The sequence below is a fragment of the Panulirus ornatus genome, chromosome 20 (genome assembly GCF_036320965.1).
Source record: "Panulirus ornatus isolate Po-2019 chromosome 20, ASM3632096v1, whole genome shotgun sequence".
NCBI classification, from domain to species: domain Eukaryota; kingdom Metazoa; phylum Arthropoda; class Malacostraca; order Decapoda; family Palinuridae; genus Panulirus; species Panulirus ornatus.
The window spans coordinates 2878724-2900108 of NC_092243.1; the positions used below are offsets into that span (position 1 = coordinate 2878724).

General features: G+C 37.4%; 1 protein-coding gene across 1 annotated transcript in view; it reads right to left on the reverse strand.

Moving 5' to 3' along the window:
• The window catches only part of PolE1 (DNA polymerase epsilon catalytic subunit 1), a 59856-nt gene extending 39082 nt beyond the window's left edge, over nucleotides 1-20774 (reverse strand). The window contains exons 1-11 of the mRNA XM_071674502.1: nucleotides 20600-20774; nucleotides 19606-19738; nucleotides 13631-13711; nucleotides 12556-12693; nucleotides 10063-10134; nucleotides 9409-9563; nucleotides 8123-8363; nucleotides 5033-5182; nucleotides 3224-3390; nucleotides 2538-2670; nucleotides 948-1061 (exon numbers count right to left, since the gene is read on the reverse strand). Of these exons, the coding sequence (XP_071530603.1) occupies nucleotides 948-1061; nucleotides 2538-2670; nucleotides 3224-3390; nucleotides 5033-5182; nucleotides 8123-8363; nucleotides 9409-9563; nucleotides 10063-10134; nucleotides 12556-12693; nucleotides 13631-13711; nucleotides 19606-19738; nucleotides 20600-20667 (1452 nt within the window). The 5' untranslated portion in view covers nucleotides 20668-20774. The remainder of the gene's footprint in view (nucleotides 1-947; nucleotides 1062-2537; nucleotides 2671-3223; nucleotides 3391-5032; nucleotides 5183-8122; nucleotides 8364-9408; nucleotides 9564-10062; nucleotides 10135-12555; nucleotides 12694-13630; nucleotides 13712-19605; nucleotides 19739-20599) is intronic.
• Between the last annotated feature and the right edge of the window lie 611 nt (nucleotides 20775-21385).

Here is a 21385-nt window from a genome sequence, read left to right on the forward strand (position 1 = left end):
GCAAACTTAATCAAAAGAAAGAAGAAAGATGAGAAAATATGGAAATTGAATCAAATCAGAACTGGACCAATTTTACAGACTTCTGCTGTTCAACCTTCTTAAGTATTTTCAAACTGCAAGTTTACCACTTTCTCAAAAACTCTTATGCTATACTTTGCTTATTTTTCTTTCTCTTTTGCTCTCCCTCCTTTTTCAAGGTCTGGCCCTAATAGCTTCTGCACATGTTTGGAAAATTTTCTAAAGAATAATTCACATATCTTTCTTGGAAAAATTACTGGTACTCTTCTTAAATACTTCCTAGATTTCATTACCCTTGCTCATAGTATTTATGAAACTCACGTTCCATACACTCACTCACATGACAACTCTTAATCAGCTTTTAATATTTGTGCAAAGAAAAAACACATCAGCAACTTCATATGCTAAACTGCACTTTCCCCTGTAAACAACTGGCGAAGGTTGCATGGAAAATCCTTTTATATCTAATATCAACCTAATCAGAACACATAATAAATAATGCTACACCTTCTCTGACAAAAATATATTATGAATTAAAGGAACATTTACACCAAAATGACCATTCATTCACAGCATACTAAGAGTAGTTACCGATGTCACTTCTGTTTAACATCTACTCCAGAAGTGAAATCTGAACTCTTTGTATGATGTGCTTCATCTCCATCAAACTATTCATCAATATGTTAAAATATCAAGAATAATCCAGAAAATTCTCTCATATGAATCACATAAACTTGTTTTATAAACAAAATCAATTCAATGCTGAAAACTTGCTTTACATCAGTTATATCTTTCATGTGGCAATGGTGCATGAAAAAAAGAACGTCTATCACATGTCACCCTCACAATATACAAAAACAAAGTTGATCAATCAATATATATAAAAACTTAGGGTAATCAAAAAAAAGGAAATCTATCAATACACTCACCTCATCTGGTTCCATGGGAATAATCGTGCACAGAGCCACAATAAATGGGTGAACATATTTCATGTAGAGGTAATATGTAGCCACAGCATCAGACACTGAATAATTAGCCAGGACCTAAATCACGAATATCAAATGTGAATACAATGAAAATTTTAATGTTTTTTCTTTAGGGAATTAATTCTTATGCAGACAAGTCAAACATGTTAGCAGTATGTACTATCTAATTGTCTCAAGTGTTTCACAATCAATTTATACAAGGAAATCTTTAATACACTACCTGTAAATCTACAGCAACAATGACTCATGAAAATGAAGGGAAAAGAAGTGTAAATAACAGATTTTTCAATCAATGTGAATGCAATCATTAAGTGTATGATTCATTTTTTCTTTTCTTATGATGGGAATGAGTAAATGAAAGTAGACAGCAAAAAAGGAACTGACTGCTACCACATTAACAAGAAAAGAATAACAAAAGATGTGTTTGCAAAAAAGACCATTAGCAATCTCAAAGAGGCAGAGTAAAAAGAATGGAAACCCATAAAGGTTAAACCTGAAGTCACAGAATAATGTAAAAAATGGTAGAAGAAACTGGATGTAGAGATGCATGTTCAGGCCCCAATCACTCAAAATCTTTTTCACTCCATCCTTCCACCTCCAATTTGGTTTCCCACTTCTCGTTCCCTCCACCTCTGACACATATACCCTCTTTATCAATCTTTCCTCACTCATTCTCTCCATGTGACCAAACCATTCCAATACATCCTCTTCTGCTCTCTCAACCACTCTTTTTATTACCACACCTCTCTCTCACCCTTTCATTACTTACTCGATCAAACCACCTCACACCAGTAGTTGCCAAGTTGCATTCCTTTGACCCGTGTAGATGCCTTTTCTTTCTGCCACACCCACACATGGACTGCTGGTATTCTGTCCACAAACATGCAATCTCTCCTTGTCACAAATAGCACTTGATAACACTTAACTCACACAACCAATTCTTTGCAACTCTAGATTTTCCTGCAGCGAGCACTTTGCACTAGCCCTACCTTTTGGCAATATGGTAGGGTCAATAGACAGAGGTAGTAGGTAAGAACATTAAACAGAAGTTTTAGGTAGAAACATTTGGTAGAAGTGGTATGTAGGAGCATTAGCTGGGAGCATTAGATAGAAGCAGTAGGTTGTTACATAAAGCAGGAATATAAAGAAAACACATTAAGTAGAAATAGTTTGCTGGAAAATTATGTATGAGCCTCTGAAAACACTGCAAAAGAGTTGCCCTTTGCCACTGGCCTATTAAGGGTGAAACACTAAAACACTAAAGGCAAGGAGCTGCCATGGACTTCAACAGTTATGGGACTCTCTTTACCATTGCTACCCCCTTGAGAGAGTTCAAAAAATGGAACAGGCATCTGAGATATAGATGGATAGATAGCAAGAAAGACATACTGGACCTACATGAAAATAGGAGCAAATACAGTTGATGGGAACATCCTATTAGTGTGCAATGACATATTCAACTGTGATCAGATGACAAAATAAGGAAAATAAAATTTAAACCTAAATGTAACTTAAAGTTCATGGCAAGCTAACCTGAGGCTGTTCTGCAGCAAGTGGGCACATGTCTTCTGGGTCCAGCTCCACAGGGTCATAACGCAATTTTGCTTTGGCTACTGCCTTCAAATTCTGGGATCCAACAGGCAGGTAAGAGTCTCGCTTTACCCAACTGCAATTGGCACAATCAATATTCTTTACAGACAATGACATATGATGACAGAAACTACATGACTTACAAGTAATTGGCTGTCAATGGACTGAACCAGGGTATGTGAAACATCTGGGGTAAACCATAGAAAGGTCTATAGGGCCTGGATGTTGAAAGGGAGCTGTGGTCTTGGTGCATTACATATGACAGCTAGAGACTGAGTGTAAGCGGATGTGGCCTTTTTTATTATACTTTATCGTCATTTCCTATGTCAGCAAGGTAGTGTCAGGAAACCGACAAAGAAAGACCCATCCACTCAAATACACACATATATACATACATGCCCATACATGTACATATACATATCAATACACGCATACACAGCCATATACATATATACACATGTGCATGTTCATACTCCCTTGCCTTCATCCATCTCCAGCACCACCCAGCCACACAGGGAACAGCAATTACAGAAAAGGCAATTAAGTATAAAAAATATATTCAACACATATATATCACCATCGTGTCCTTTATGAAATATTTTGAATGGAAAATAATTACCTAGACCTACCATAAACAGTCCATATGAATGGATGGACGTGAGGCATACACTCCTTCCCGGTTCTTGGAAAAGCCAATTTCACGGAACATATCAAGATTGTGAAATGCTGCACGAGCCTCGACGAATGGCCAGTCAAAGAAATCTCCATTGTAGGTGACAAAGATGTGAGGCTTTACCTAGAACAAACAAAGATGTGATGATCAGCTCTATCTTTTTGTGTGTCACAGCTATAAGAATTTGTGTAAAAAGAAACGACAAGTACATTCTTTGGATTATGCCTCACATGATGATGTTGGATCCAGTACCACATATAGTAGTTGTTCTGAAGGGATTTTTGAAATAATACCATAAACGTTTTGCAAAAAAATCAATAAAAGAAAAAATGCTGAGTAAGAAAAGAATTATATTGTAAATACTCATTAAAAAAGGAATTACATTTCCAATCTAGCATATACTGTATAGCATCCATATCTACTTATAGATTCAACTATCTATCTATCTATCTATCTTATCTTTAAGTCCATTCCCATTTCCTAAGGATGCTTCAAGTATACAAAGCCTCTCAGTTCACTTACAGCTACTTGTCCAGTAATATCAAAGTTCATTCACGTTGGGCTGAAAATTATGTCACAAGCAAGTGATGAAAATTGTTACCCAAATGTTCTACCCTATCCTCTGATAACATAAAAAATGATATTAATAATAATAATAATAATAATAATAATAATAATAATTTTTTTTTTTTTTTTTTTTTTTTTTTTTCAAACTATTCGCCATTTCCCGCGTTAGCGAGGTAGCGTTAAGAACAGAGGACTGGGCCATTGAGGGAATATCCTGACCTGGCCCCCTTCTCTGTTCCTTCTTTTGGAAAATTAAAAAAAATTGAGAGGGGAGGATTTCCAGCCCCCCACTCCCTCCCCTTTTAGTCGCCTTCTACGACACGCAGGGAATACGTGGGAAGTATTCTTTCTCCCCTATCCCCAGGGATATAATAATAATAATAATAATAATAACTCTTTTGATTAATGCCACATTTACAACTTTTATGATACTTCATAAGTAACCTAACCTACCCATGAAAAACTACACTTAATCAACATATGTTTAGTTCTGCACCTTGTAAGCTACAAAATATAAATATGTACATGGGACTCTGCACCTATCGCACCCAATGCCACTTCCTCCAAAGCTCCATCCACCATGTCCCTGCCACAAGGACTAACAATGCATAACACTTTCATCCATAAGAAAACAAAATTTTTCCAATGGCTTTTTTTGTGCATCCAATGAATAAAAAGTATTAGAAGTTTCTTGCATACTTATGATGAACAAATACCATAAATATTTTTCCTAAAATAAGAATGATTATTATTTCATAAATATAAGAAGGTCTCTATATTTTCATGTGCATCTATCTAAATATGTAAAATAATTTGTTTTTGGCACAATGAAGGTAGGCTGAAAAAAATCAGTAGCTCATAAAAAGTGTTTGGTAAAACTTTGATAAATTCTTTTACATTACTCTCTGTATTCTTCATTAGCCATATGAGAAAAAAAATCATCATTAGTTTGACCAAAAAACTGACTAGGCAAACAATTTTTTAAAGTAATAAATAAACAAATTCACTTTTAATGTAAGTGGGTGTCCAAGCTATCTTCACCTTTAAATAGAAAGATGCTAACTACCAGGAAAACATTTTGTTAAAACATCACATACAGTAAGCATGAATCACAAGTATACATCTGAATGATGCACTGGGAAAAAGACCCCAACTACTGCCAATAATATATTTCTAATGTTACAGGTACTGAACTTACTTCTAAAATGTGATCGAAAAACCTCTGAATGAGAGCCATTTCATTGGGTTCATTGAAAATCATAAACGGTCCCTCAAACTCTGGTCGAGGAGTATATTCAAAGTCTTCCACATCTTCGCTAACAATCTCCCGGTTGGTTATCAAGTAACCCTTTAAAGATTAAGCATTAATGACAACAATGATATAGCTTGTAATATAGCTACAACAATATCAATACAGTAACAATATAAAAAACTATTACTTTTCTTCTACCTAACTGCTTCTACCTTAGTGAGTAGCATCAGGAGCAAATGAACAACAGCCTCATTTGCACATGTACATTCTCAAGATGAAACAAGGACTTGCCCACTACCAAGCCCCACAAACTATTCCATGGTTTACCTTGACTGTTTCATATGCCCTGGTTCAGCCCAATGATAACATGACACCACTCATACACCACATCAATTTAACTCAATCTATCCTGTGCATGCCTCCCACCCTGCAGAATGTTCAGGTCCCAACAATCTAAAGTTCCCTTCACTCTATCCTTCTATACCTTTCTTGTTCTCTCCATCCACTTATCTTATTCCCTCCACTTCTGGCAAGTATATCCCCTTAGTCAGTCTTTATTTTGCTCACCATCTACATATGTCTGAACCATTTTAGCAAATTTGGTCAGCTCTCTCAATCAGTATGTACTTCCTACCACAAACCTCTCTCACCGTAATACCATATACAATTAATTGACCCACCTAAAATGATATATCATCGTACAGAATTTCACTACCAACAATTTTCTTTCTCTGCACTCAAGACCTAAGACTCATGTCCCTACAAAAGTGTAGGGACTACTTTACCTCCAAATATACCCATCTTTGTCCTAATAGACAATGACGTCTCCTTACACAAACTCCTCAACATGTACAGGACCTTAGGCCCTTCACCAATCCTGTAAGTCACTTCAGCCAATGTGGTTCTATACACTGCCACATCCAATCCCATGAACCTAAAGCACAATATTTCATCCAAGCCTTCCCTCCCTATTAAAACTTACATTTAAACATCCTGTCTCATCTCATCAATGCACCTCATTGCCTTATTTTTGTTCGCATTTATTCTCATATTTAGATAGGTACAGTAGGGTTGAGGGTCAAGTCAATTGGGAGGTAAGTTTGAATGAAGAAAAACTAGAGGAAGTAAAGTGTTTTAGATATCTGGGAGTGGATCTGGCAGCGGATGGAACCATGGAAGCGGAAGTGAATCATAGGGTGGGGGAGGGGGCGAAAATCCTGGGAGCCTTGAAGAATGTGTGGAAGTCGAGAACATTATCTCGGAAAGCAAAAATGGGTATGTTTGAAAGAATAGTGGTTCCAACAATGTTGTATGGTTGCGTGGCGTGGGCTATGGATAGAGTTGTGCGCAGGAGGATGGATGTGCTGGAAATGAGATGTCTGAGGACAATGTGTGGTGTGAGGTGGTTTGATCGAGTAAGTAACGTAAGGGTAAGAGAGATGTGTGGAAATAAAAAGAGCGTGGTTGAGAGAGCAGAAGAGGGTGTTTTGAAATGGTTTGGGCACATGGAGAGAATGAGTGAGGAAAGATTGACCAAGAGGATATATGTGTCGGAGGTGGAGGGAACGAGGAGAAGTGGGAGACCAAATTGGAGGTGGAAAGATGGAAAGAAAAAGATTTTGTGTGATCAAGGCCTGAACATGCAGGAGAGTGAAAGGAGGGCAAGGAATAGAGTGAATTGGATCGATGTGGTATACCGGGGTTGACGTGCTGTCAGTGGATTGAATCAGGGCATGTGAAGCGTCTGGGGTAAACCATGGAAAGCTGTGTAGATATGTATATTTGCGTGTGTGGACGTGTATGTATATACATGTGTATGGGGGTGGGTTGGGCCATTTCTTTCATCTGTTTCCTTGCGCTACCTCGCAAACGCGGGAGACAGCGACAAAAAAAAAAAAAAAAATTATTCTCAAATTCCTCTCTTTCATAAACTATCCCAAACTGCCATTAGCTTCTGGAATTTCTTTATGGAGTATGCTACTAGTGGAATTTCACATGCAAACAGCAGCCATGCTCCCCATCATTCCATACACCCACTCCAAACCCTAAGATCCTTTCATTCATCTCCCTCACCACCTTGTCCAGGGACAAATAAAAAAATCCATGGTGATATCACACAACTTACAGATTCACCTTTACCAAGAGCTATTCATCTTCCTCCCCTCTTGCTTGCATACATACCTTACTTTCATGGTTAAAATTCATCTCTGTATTCAGTAACTTTTCATTTACCCCCATATATTCACAGTGCCTTTGTAAGGCATCTTTATAAACACCAGCACGTATTCTCTCCCGATTCATAAATTCTTCAAAGCAAAATCCTGGTCCACATCCCCTACCTCAAAGTTACATTTGATCCCACTCAATGTTATGTTCTCCCATGCCACCATCTAAATCACTACTCTCCTATACACTTTATGCTCACCTGACTTGTACCTCCATAATTTGAGCTTTCAATTCTGTTCTCCCTGTCTTTTGTAAAAAATGACACTGTACATGAACTCTTCCAGTCCTAAGGTACCTCACCATGGACCATGCATAAGGTGAACAGTCTAACTAACCAACAACAACATCAACTTCTTTCTTGAGAAGCTCCACTGCAATGCCATCCACCCCTGACACTTTACCATACTTCATCTGATGCAAGACATTCCTTACTTCTTCTTTTCAAGGTACCATTAACCAGGAATTCTCACTCTGAATGCCACCTCACACCAAACACACAAATACTCAATACACATTTTCCACTTCTTCTCTGCCTGTTCCCAAACAGTGCTTTACTAAATAGCTTGATTATCTATGCAATCTAAACAAGGGTAGTCTAAAACTACAAAATATACATTTTCAAACCTTATCAAAATAAGTACTAACAAAAGACTGTAATAACAAAAAACAGATGAACAACACCAAAATCTTAAAAGAAATAAACTCATGCTTTGAGACATAATGTAACATGATCATGTAATATATTCATCTAAACAAATTTCTATACAGCATATAATATATTTTGCTTATGTGAAATCCTCATTCACTCACCTGGCCATCAATCATATAAGATATCATCATAATTTGGTCAGTATTTGCATCTGGAAACTTAAGAGGCAGCTTAGTAGTTTCAATATCATAAGCTAATACAATACAGTCTGGCCACACTAGCAAGTCCTCCCGACGGCTTATGGTGGGATGTCCAGATCCACCACCTCTAACAGAGTACCACAGCCCAACGAAGATTTTACAATCGATGGAAACTCGAACATGATATGGAACATCATATTCTCTGAAAATAAATAAGGAGAGAAAAAACAAAAGGACATCAATATCATTCACCAAAATTAAAAAGTTAAGTGAAAGGTAATATAAGCTAAAACTGAAATCCACTACTAAATGCACTCTTCTTTCTATATGCTTACCTTTCCTGCCTTAGTGAAATGGCACCAGGAACAGAGGAGTGACCCCTTGTGGAAACTATCCTTGCTTGATTTCTCTGGTGCCATATCCATAAAAAGAGATGCTGAAGGAATTTCAAAACCACATATTCATATTTCAATATAAAAAGCAAAATTTTTTGTCTCAAAGCTTGAAATCACATACCTCAGATTCTATCATTTTCATTTAAAAATATAATGACAAAGCTTCAAGAACAGCTCAGTAGTCTATGATCTACCCATAAACATAATCACCTTTGATCACATTCACTTCAACTGGGTGGCAATGGAGTGAGAGAAGTGATGGAGTAAGGGTGACAACTGATTCAGAGTGATGATGGAGCAAGGGCAGTGACAGTAAGGGCAGGGATGGAACAAGGGTGGTAATGAAGTGAGGGTATAGATGAAGTCAGAGCAATAAAGCTCATGTCATGACTTCAAAGCAAATGAACAATGAAAACTAGTTAGAGCATGTAAGTCAACTCTTCACAGATGACAGTTGATGTTATTGCCATGCCAAAACAACACAAAAATCTACAACAGCAGAAAAATCAAGGAATTATGTAAGTTGGTGGGCTGTATTGAAGAAATCTGAAGAAACAGTTAGACTTGGGTACATATGAAACTTTGCATAAGTCATCCAAGTAAAAGGCATACAAATTTCAGATACTGATACAGAGACAATTGAAAATCTTCCAATTTTGGTGATTCATGTGACTCAGACTTAATCTTCTCATAAGGTTATCCTGAATTAATGATGGCAAAATGGACTTTTGGCCATAATCAAACAACTTGGATACAAAATGGATCCTCAGAGCTTTGACTGAAATTAATTACTTTTACACAGTAGTCTCTGAAACAATTAAGGGCATGAGTAGTTAATTGCTTAATCATTACCTGATGTCAAGTAGATTTTCCATATGATCCTGCATTCGTCTACCACTTTCACTCGTTTCCCCAGCAAATTGAGCTGATAACATAACAGAGTAAACAGTCTTGGAATTGGCACTTTCCTTGTTCCTTTTAACTGCTGCCTGTATTGTTTGTCGTACCTACAGGTCAAGATATAGAGCAAAATCTAATTAACAGTTTTTCTAAGGTTAATGCAATACACCTGAGAAAGATAAGCAAGAAGATTTTAAAGAAGCCAAAGATAACATGAGAGGATTCAAAGATTAAGAGTCAATCATGTGGAAAAACATTCAGAACTTAAATATAGTAGTAAAACATAAAAGTATTCTACAAGCATGTGCATGGTGTTATCTGATATCAGTTTCTCCTGCTCCTCAGCCATAAAAAGAAAGGGGAGGAGTTTTATATACTAACCAAGTGACTGATTTACTCAACAAAGCACTGTATTCAGTTCCATTTCTCATCTAATTTTTACCATTCACCACCACCGATTCTGCTACATTTTCCCCATAATATTTCCCTTAAATTTCAGTTTACCTCACACTGACTTTCAGCTGCAGTGTGTTATCCTTGTTAATCTCTTTATGTGATATGCATCATTAAATGAGCCCAAATTCTAATATCAATCTAAAACCTTACCTTGACTAAATCACTGACAGTCATGAAGGACAGCTTAAGTAATGTTTGCTTTATGCCAGTAAGATGATTATCCTGAAATATGAATAACATGACTGATAAAATTCTTTGGTTTCAACAATGCAAACAAATATGTATCAACTAATTCACCTAAACAAATCTATGGAAACCAAAATGTAAATAGAATAATTATACATGAAATAAACTAATGAAATGGTTAAGGCTATCTGCAATACTCAACAAACATTTGTTAAAAAAACACAAGGGGGAAGAATAAGAGTACAAATTTGTAGGAAGTTTGCTAGATATAAACAAAAAAGTTAGGTGCATTTACGGAAAAATTTAGGAACGTGGAATATGCACACTCCAGTGTTCAAATCATCTCTATTTAATATGTAATATCCTGTAAAAAAGATAGCATATGCTGTATCTCCCTAAATCATCAGTCACACCATGATTTCTCACCCAAATATACAATTGTTTCCCTCTAGCACATGCAATTCCTTACTCTGTCCCTTTAATACAGCTTGATTAATTAACCTCTGCTATACCACACTTCTCATGAAAGCAGTTTTTTGGTTTTCAAGTGTTAAAGGCACAAAAAGGTACCAATGTATGTTATCACAAACTGTGTCACTTTATATGTGACATATTTTTGTTCTATGAAAACAACAATTAGTAACCAAGAACAAGGTGTCCAGATTTAAGATGAGATTTAGTCTGGTTGGTCATAAATGAATATAAATATATCATGTAAATAGCTTATCATAACACAAAAAATTGGACTATGGTGCATAAAATGTCCACAGTGTGTACCTACTGATGTTCAACCATAATCAATTTCATTCTGAAATCAACAAAAAAGGGTCACAAAAGCCCTACTTCCAACCAGTTTTCTGTGACTTCTAAATTCAAATTCACTCCCCTACAAGTAATACTTTATCAAAAAATTTTGTAGACATTTCATTTACCCTATAATAAACCATTTCCCAAGTAACCCATTCTCTTGGCACTAATCATACACTTATTCATACAAGTCAAAGCTTAATTACTATATCTTTTCATTAATCATTCCAATTTACATGGGGTACATCATATGCATAAAACACCTTTACTTACAAATTTATCAACTTATGTTCTGAAAGTGAACATAGTCTTGCATGTATGTTTGCTAAACTCTAAGCAACCATACCTATCTATGAGACTGAACCTGCATCTCATGGACTTAAAGTGAACAATGCTACTTTAATACTTTTACTCTTAAACTTTTCATTACATCAGTCCTAAAATCCATTGTACACTCTACATGAGGAATATTCTAAAATATTCTAAAAACATTATTTTCATAACAAAGCCAATTGAGGACTTTTTCCACTAGGGCTCATTCATCTGTTCCTGCTGCTACCCTGCTCATGTGAGAAATAGTGAACACACATGAAAGATAGAAGAAAAAAGTTAATCATCATAATCAACCAGAACATAATTTTTAAGTAAAATGATATACAACTTGAACTGGTGACAAACTGTTTGTATATGCTATATGCCCTTTAACTTATGTTCCTCCATTGTGAGGTGCATTCCATTTTTATATTACATACTTATAATTACCCCAGGCCTTGTTTCTAGGAACAAGTCCTGGTGTATCCAGGACCTTCCTACAGGACCTGCAGCCTAAGGCTGCACTACTTCCAGCAGCAGGGAAAGGCAGACTCCTTTGGAGTGAGAAGTGCTTCGACCAGACTGTACTCCCATTGATACAGCTCTCCAAAGAAAACTTCTCACAGTGTAATCTCAAGCACATGGAGTCAAGTAACACTACTGTGAGGTGTATGAGGTATACACTGGATGTAACCACAGGACCCCTTTCACAAAGGTCCAGGGAATTCTGCAGCTTCTACACTGCACTTCACTCAGTAGCATGGACAGGATAAACTCCATATGAAAGAAGCAATAAGTTCTTTGATAAGACTGTTTTGTCAAATGATGATAATTCAGTCACACCAAAGGTGACTTTTCATTTGCAGTGTAACCTCAATCAGTTAGGCAACACTACAAATGTGGCATGCCAAGAGTACTGTCAACTACACTCAATGAGATGTGTGGTATTCTTTAAGTATTAACTTTCAAAAACATATATGATCACTAATATCTAGTATCTTGTAAGCATCACAGCTTTCCAATTTATGACATACCAAAAAGCCATTCTCAACCTAAAGCATTTTTCAAATGCATACACTTAGCTAAATCAGAATCATTACTCAATTTCTCCCTAAATCCTCATTAATGCTCTGTTTACCATTCCTTAAAGCACTTGTTGCTTTCATCTCCACTGGTTCATACCTCTCAATCAAGCAACAAAGAGATAAGCAAAAGAGACCATATGTATATATTAATAACAGGACTGGGAGATATAGGGAAAAACTGTACTGAATCTAATGCAAATAAAGAATTGTTTGAGGGAAATACATATACAGCAGTAAAAAATGAGAACCTTACCAAATCTAGATCTTCTTTCCTCACAACTTCTACACTGGCAAGAAGGCCAGCAAACTTCTTTGTCAAAAAGGTAGTCACATCCTGCAACACTTCTTTCTTTGTCATTACATAAAAGTATGGACGATATGGTAGTGATACCTGCAAATAAGTATATTAACTATTTCATTATCATATAATGCAGTTCCCCAACCAACAAAGAATAAATGTTTGGGAAAACCAGTGATTAAGCACAAGGAAAATAATGAAAGAACAAAATGAAGAACAATGTGAAAAAAATATGCCAAAACAAAAGTTTTGTAGAAACTTTACAAAAGAAATTATACAGAGGATATGGGAAATGGAATATCTATAAACATAATATTCATGAAATAAGGTAAAGCAGACATAATATCTATGAAATAAGGTACAGCAAACACAGATAACAAATGTAATATGCAATTGGAAAATATTACTATGAGATAAAGTGGTCCCATCCATAGTGATAAGTGCATATCAGTCATTAGAAAATGACTAAATGTGGGCAAACCACAACCACATTAACTACGTCAGCTAATAGACAGCTAACACCTAGACAGTACAAAAGAAGTTTGTTTATTGTCAACTGCAAAGCATTAAAATACTCATTTGGTGGTGGTGGGTCAACTAAACTTTCCGGTGTGGAATATCATTCATAATGTGTATTGTCCATATACAGTTGTAAACTAATACTGGTGTTTAGCTTGGGAAAAAGTGTGTAAAGAAAAAGAATAATAATGAAATCTATAAAGAGCAACTTAAATAACAAACAATCAATGCAAGCATTCCAGCTTTTTGCTATTATTTCTATCGTTTTCTATATATATCAATATAGCAATCATTTCCATATGTTGTTCTGACCTACGAAAATTAATTTCAAGACATCCTTCTCTTCATAAAATACACTTCAATAATTCAATCTCACCAAAGAATTTTGACTAAAATGAAGTCATTTTCCAAAAATTTGAAGTAAATCTTGTCAATTAAACTGAATCAAGGCCCACCCTCTTACCAATAACATGGTTCTATCTCTTACCCTGAATGTGGATCACCCGCTTACCTTAAATCTGGATCCATCCTCTTGGATAAAGTAGTAGTCAACAGCACTTACGAGTCTCTTATCTTCATCTAAGATTTCGGTCTGCAGAGAAATTTTGTTCTGTTAATTGGACTTTTTAAAAACTTACAAAAACTTTACTATTGTACAGTTCTCCATAAGACAAATCACAAAAACTTGAGATACCACATACTCTGATGCATGTGTATTTCTCCTGGCACTCCCCCACTGAAGCAGGGAGAAGTGTTGCTGTTTCCTGTAGGAAGGGGTAGCAACAGGAACAGATGAAGACAAGCAAGTATGAATGTGCACATGAGTATATATGTATATGTCTGCGTATGTGTATGCATATGTATGTATGTGTGTATAAGTGGATATGTATATGCATATGTATGTATATGTGCTTGTATACACATATACATATACATAAATGCCCACACACACACACACACACACATATATATATATATAAGTACATATACATCTACATATCAACATATACACATATACATACACAGACATATACATATATACACATATACATATACTTACTTGCCCTCTTTTATTCCTGGTGCTACATCAACCTGGTTCAATCCACTGACAGCACGTCGGCCCCGGTATAAAACATCATTCCAAATCACTCTATTCCTTGCATGCCTTTCACCCTCCTATATGTTCAGGCCCCGATCGCTCAAAATCATTTTCACTCCATCCATCCACCTCCGATGGGGTCTCCCGCTTCTCCTTCTTCCCTCCATCTCTGACACATATAGCCTCTTTGTCAATCTTTCCTCACTCATTCTCTCCATGTGTCCAAACCATTTTAACACACCCCCTTCTGCTCTCTCAACTACACTCTTTTTATTATCACACATCTCTCTTAACCTTTCATTACTTACTCGATCAAACCACTTCACACCACGTATTGTCCTAAAACATTTTATTTCCATCACATCCACCCTCCTCCGTACATGCCTCACAACCATACAACATTGTTAGAACCAATATTCCTTCATATATATATATTTATTATTTTTTTTATTATACTTTGTCGCTGTCTCCCGCGTTTGCGAGGTAGCGCAAGGAAACAGACGAAAGAAATGGCCCAACCCCCCCCATACACATGTATATACATACGTCCACACACGCAAATATACATACCTACACAGCTTTCCATGGTTTACCCCAGACGCTTCACATGCCCTGATTCAATCCACTGACAGCACGTCAACCCCGGTATACCACATCGCTCCAATTCACTCTATTCCTTGCCCTCCTTTCACCCTCCCGCATGTTCAGGCCCCGATCACACAAAATCTTTTTCACTCCATCTTTCCACCTCCAATTTGGTCTCCCTCTTCTCCTCGTTCCCTCCACCTCCGACACATATATCCTCTTGGTCAATCTTTCCTCACTCATTCTCTCCATGTGCCCAAATCACTTCAAAACACCCTCTTCTGCTCTCTCAACCACGCTCTTTTTATTTCCACACATCTCTCTTACCCTTACGTTACTCACTCGATCAAACCACCTCACACCACACATTGTCCTCAAACATCTCATTTCCAGCACATCCATCCTCCTGCGCACAACTCTATCCATAGCCCACACCTCGCAACCATACAACATTGTTGGAACCACTATTCCTTCAAACATACCCATTTTTGCTTTCCGAGATAATGTTCTCGACTTCCACACATTCTTCAATGCCCCCAGAATTTTCGCCCCCTCCCCCACCCTATGATCCACTTCCGCTTCCATGGTTCCATCCGCTGCCAGATCCACTCCCAGATATCTAAAACACTTCACTTCCTCCAGTTTTTCTCCATTCAAACTCACATCCCAACTGACTTGACCCTCAACCCTACTGTACCTAATAACCTTGCTCTTATTCACATTTACTCTTGACTTTCTTCTTCCACACACTTTACCAAACTCAGTCACCTCAGGCACCTCACCATGAGTCATACATACATTAAATAACCTTACCAACCAGTCAACAATACAGTCACCCCCTTTTTTAATAAATTCCACTGCAATACCATCCAAACCTGCTGCCTTGCCGGCTTTCATCTTCCGCAAAGCTTTTACTACCTCTTCTCTGTTTACCAAATCATTTTCCCTAACCCTCTCACTTTGCACACCACCTCGACCAAAACACCCTATATCTGCCACTCTATCATCAAACACATTCAACAAACCTTCAAAATACTCACTCCATCTCCTTCTCACATCACCACTACTTGTTATCACCTCCCCATTTGCGCCCTTCACTGAAGTTCCCATTTGCTCCCTTGTCTTACGCACTTTATTTACCTCCTTCCAGAACATCTTTTTATTCTCCCTAAAATTTAATGATACTCTCTCACCCCAACTCTCATTTGCCCTTTTTTTCACCTCTTGCACCTTTCTCTTGACCTCCTGTCTCTTTCTTTTATACATCTCCCACTCAATTGCATATTTTCCCTGCAAAAATCGTCCAAATGTCTCTCTCTTCTCTTTCACTAATACTCTTACTTCTTCATCCCACCACTCACTACCCTTTCTAATCAACCCATCTCCCACTCTTCTCATGCCACAAGCATCTTTTGCGCAATCCATCACTGATTCCCTAAATACATCCCATTCCTCCCCCACTCCCCTTACTTCCATTGTTCTCACCTTTTTCCATTCTGTACTCAGTGCATAGTGCCATTGTACAAAGGCAAAGGGGATAAGAGTGAGTGCTCAAATTACAGAGGTATAAGTTTGTTGAGTATTCCTGGTAAATTATATGGGAGGGTATTGATTGAGAGGGTGAAGGCATGTACAGAGCATCAGATTGGGGAAGAGTAGTGTGGTTTCAGAAGTGGTAGAGGATGTGTGGATCAGGTGTTTGCTTTGAAGAATGTATGTGAGAAATACTTAGAAAAGCAAATGGATTTGTATGTAGCATTTATGGATCTGGAGAAGGCATATGATAGAGTTGATAGAGATGCTCTGTGGAAGGTATTAAGAATATATGGTGTGGGAGGCAAGTTGTTAGAAGCAGTGAAAAGTTTTTATCGAGGATGTAAGGCATGTGTACGTGTAGGAAGAGAGGAAAGTGATTGGTTCTCAGTGAATGTAGGTTTGTGGCAGGGGTGTGTGATGTCTCCATGGTTGTTTAATTTGTTTATGGATGGGGTTGTTAGGGAGGTGAATGCAAGAGTTTTGGAAAGAGGAGCAAGTATGAAGTCTGTTGGGGATGAGAGAGCTTGGGAAGTGAGTCAGTTGTTGTTCGCTGATGATACAGCGCTGGTGGCTGATTCATGTGAGAAACTGCAGAAGCTGGTGACTGAGTTTGGTAAAGTGTGTGAAAGAAGAAAGTTAAGAGTAAATGTGAATAAGAGCAAGGTTATTAGGTACAGTAGGGTTGAGGGTCAAGTCAATTGGGAGGTGAGTTTGAATGGAGAAAAACTGGAGGAAGTAAAGTGTTTTAGATATCTGGGAGTGGATCTGGCAGCGGATGGAACCATGGAAGCGGAAGTGGATCATAGGATGGGGGAGGGGGCGAAAATTCTGGGAGCCTTGAAGAATGTGTGGAAGTCGAGAACATTATCTAGGAAAGCAAAAATGGGTATGTTTGAAGGAATAGTGGTTCCAACAATGTTGTATGGTTGCGAGGCGTGGGCTATGGATAGAGTGGTGCGCAGGAGGATGGATGTGCTGGAAATGAGATGTTTGAGGACAATGGGTGGTGTGAGGTGGTTTGATCGAGTAAGTAACATAAGGGTAAGAGAGATGTGTGGAAATAAAAAGAGCGTGGTTGAGAGAGCAGAAGAGGGTGTTTTGAAATGGTTTGGGCACATGGAGAGAATGAGTGAGGAAAGATTGACCAAGAGGATATATGTGTCGGAGGTGGAGGGAACGAGGAGAAGAGGGAGACCAAATTGGAGGTGGAAAGATGGAGTGAAAAAGATTTTGTGTGATCGGGGCCTGAACATGCAGGAGGGTGAAAGGAGGGCAAGGAATAGAGTGAATTGGAGCGATGTGGTATACCGGGGTTGACGTGCTGTCAGTGGATTGAATCAGGGCATGTGAAGCGTCTCGGGGTAAACCATGGAAAGCTGTGTAGGTATGTATATTTGCGTGTGTGGACGTATGTATATACATGTGTTTGGGGGTGGGTTGGGCCATTTCTTCCGTCTGTTTCCTTGCGCTACCTCGCAAACACGGGAGACAGCGACAAAGCAAAAAAAAAAAAATATATATATATATATATATTATATATATATATATATATATATATATATATATATATATATATATATATATATATTATTATGTGGTATACCGGGGTTGACTTGCTGTCAGTGGATTGATTCAGGGCATGTGAAGTGTCTGGGGTAAACCATGGAAAGTTGTGTGGGGCCTGGATGTGGAAAGGGAGCTGTGGTTTCGGGCATTATTGCATGACAGCTAGAGACTGAGTGTGAACGAATGGGGCCTTTGTTGTCTTTTCCTAGCGCTACCTCGCTCACATGAGGGGGAGGGGAATGGTATTCCATGTGTGGCGAGGTGGCGATGGGAATGAATAAAGGCAGACAGTGTGAATTGTGTGCATGGGTATATATGTATGTGTCTGTGTGTGTGTATATATATGTGTACATTGAGATGTATAGGTATGTATATTTGCGTGTGTGGACGTGTATGTATATACATTGTGTATGGGGGTGGGTTGGGCCACTTCTTTCGTCTGTTTCCTTGCGCTACCTCGCAAATGCAGGAGACAGCGACAAAGAAAAATAAAAAAATTAATGAAAAAAAAAAAAAAAAAAATATATATATATATATATATATATATATATATATATATATATATATATATATATATATATATATATTTTTTTTCCCAAAAGAAGGAACAGAGGGGGCCAGGTGAGGATATTCCCTCAAAGGCCCAGTCCTCTGTTCTTAACGCTACCTCGCTAACGCGGGAGATGGCGAATAGTTTAAAAAAAAATGACACATGAAATGACACATGAAATGACAAACACCTCCCCCCGCATGTGCGCGAGGTAACACTAGGAAAAAGACAACAAAGGCTACATTCATTATATATATATATATATATATATATATATATATATATATATATATATATATTATCCCTGGGGATAGGGGATTAAGAATACTTCCCACGTATTCCCTGCGTGTCGTAGAAGGCGACTAAAAGGGGAGGGAGCGGGGGGCTGGAAATCCTCCCCTCTCGTTTTTTTTTTTTAATTTTCCAAAAGAAGGAACAGAGGGGGCCAGGTGAGGATATTCCAAAAAAGGCCCAGTCCTCTGTTCTTAACGCTACCTCGCTAACGCGGGAAATGGCGAATAGTTTAAAAGAAAAGAAAGAAAGATATATATATATATATATATATATATATATATTCATACTTTTTTTTATTTATCATACTTTGTCACTGTCGCCCACGTTAGCGAGGTAGCACAAGGAAACAGACGAATGAATGGCCCAATCCACCTACATACACATGTATATACATAGACGTCCACACACGCACAAATACATACCTATACATCTCAACATACACACATATATACACACACATACATATATACACATGTACATAATTCATACTGTCTGCCCTTATTCATTCCTGTCGCCACCCCGCCACACATTAAATGACAAACACCTCCCCCCGCATGTGCGCGAGGTAACACTAGGGAAAAGACAACAAAGGCCACATTCATTCACACTCAGTCTCTAGGTGTCATGTATAATGCACCGAAACCACAGCTCCCTTACCAGATCCAGGCTCCACAAAACTTTCCACGGTTTACCCCCAGATGCTCACATGCCCTGGTTCAATCCATTGACAGCATGTCAACCCCGGTATTCCACATATATATATATATATTAGTTCTCAACCTTGACATCCTGGATCAATAATTAGTTGCAAGTATGTCCAGTGATGGAAATTACAAACTACTGTGTGGCGACTTACTGGGTGCATGTTAAGTAGCCATCCAACAATCTCTTGGGATTCTTTGTATCGATTAAAGCCATATTTAGCGTCAATGGCATCATTTTCTAAACTCTGCTGAAGGCGTCTGTCAGAGCCACCATCATCCTGAACACTGCATGGTAATAAAGCACAAAAAACCTTGTAGAGTATCAATTAATTGGCTTTTAAAAAGAAAGAAAAAGAAAGTCTTTTGCAAATATCATTCATTAAATCATTATCAACACAAGATACAAAGAAAAGTCAGCTGGAGTCTGTGGTATAATTAGCTGTTGAAAGTAGGTGGCTACATAATACCAAAAGGCTGTATTAGGTGCCTAGGTAACATTTATAAAAGGCCTAATTGCACTACTCTGTTGGGTTATAAAATAGAAGCAAACAAACCACAGCAATTATATAAAAATATTACAATTCTGAGAGATCAGAGGTTGGAGTTCGAGCAATGACTGTCTTCATTGCAAAAAAGTTTCACACAAATCATCCACATGTATGCATATGACACCACATGTATGCATGTGACACTATATGTAAGCATATGACAGCATGTGTATGCATAGAGCATTATGTGTATGCATATCATTTAATCTCCAGCAAGTTAATATGGAACGGTTATTCACGGCCTATTGAGGCAATTTGCTAAAAAGTCCATGTAACTGAAGTCATTTAAGACTAAACCTCTGGATGACTCATTCTAATGCGAACCAGGCAATTCTTTTTATTCATTCCTGATGCAGCTAAAACTATCCTAAAAAAAGTAACTTCAGTAAATGTCATAAAGACGGATGCACATTTTATTGACTTCGCACACCATATACAGTTACTGTAAATTCCTAAACCTCATACCGTATTATTTCATTAAGATTCCATAACAGTAAGCTATCAAGTTACTAAGTATTACTTGTAACCATACAAACACTCAGGACGAAAAATCATCAGAACATGTTTGGGTTTAATTACTTAGTAGAACAATACTTACCTTGTTTCCCCATCTTTCTTTTTCTCAAACTTGTCAGATCGAAACTTTCCCGAATTCTGAAGCACCATTTTGCATGACACTCAATGAAAAATACATAAAACCTTAAACCCTACCACAGTGTTACTAGTAAACAAACAGAAATCAGCTGGAAGTGCGCGCCAAAATGTCGCTTGGTGGCCGGATTTTACGGCGGATTCACACACTCAAGAAATTCCAACCTCATCCACCCCATTATTCATCAATTAGGAGCACAATAGATGTAATCTCAGAGAAAAATATAGAATTAACGAGGCTACTAGAAAATTGAGAATGATAATCCTTTCCGAAGGTTATTATAAAATGTGTTGATAAATATGTGTTGACCGTACCACTTAGATGATAATGTTTTCAGAAAAAACTACATCTAGAGTTTATAGATGTATTTGTATTTTACCGAGGATTGCAAATAAAGTATGAAAATTATTTTTAAAGCGGGTTTCACAATATATATATATATATATATATATATATATATATATATATATATATATATATATATATATATATATATGATTATCGTATCTATGAGATTTATGGGACTTTATGATGGATATCGATCCTGCAGTGTATTCAGAAGGCAGTATTGCAATACAAAAAAGTCTTTAATAACCTTCACTGATTGACATTGGTCCCAAGAGAAAATATAACTTCACTCGAAAGATTCAAATGCGCAAAGAATCATCAAATTCAGCCACCGTAGATTCTATGTGAACATTTTCTGATACTAATTGTGGAAAATGAAAAGAT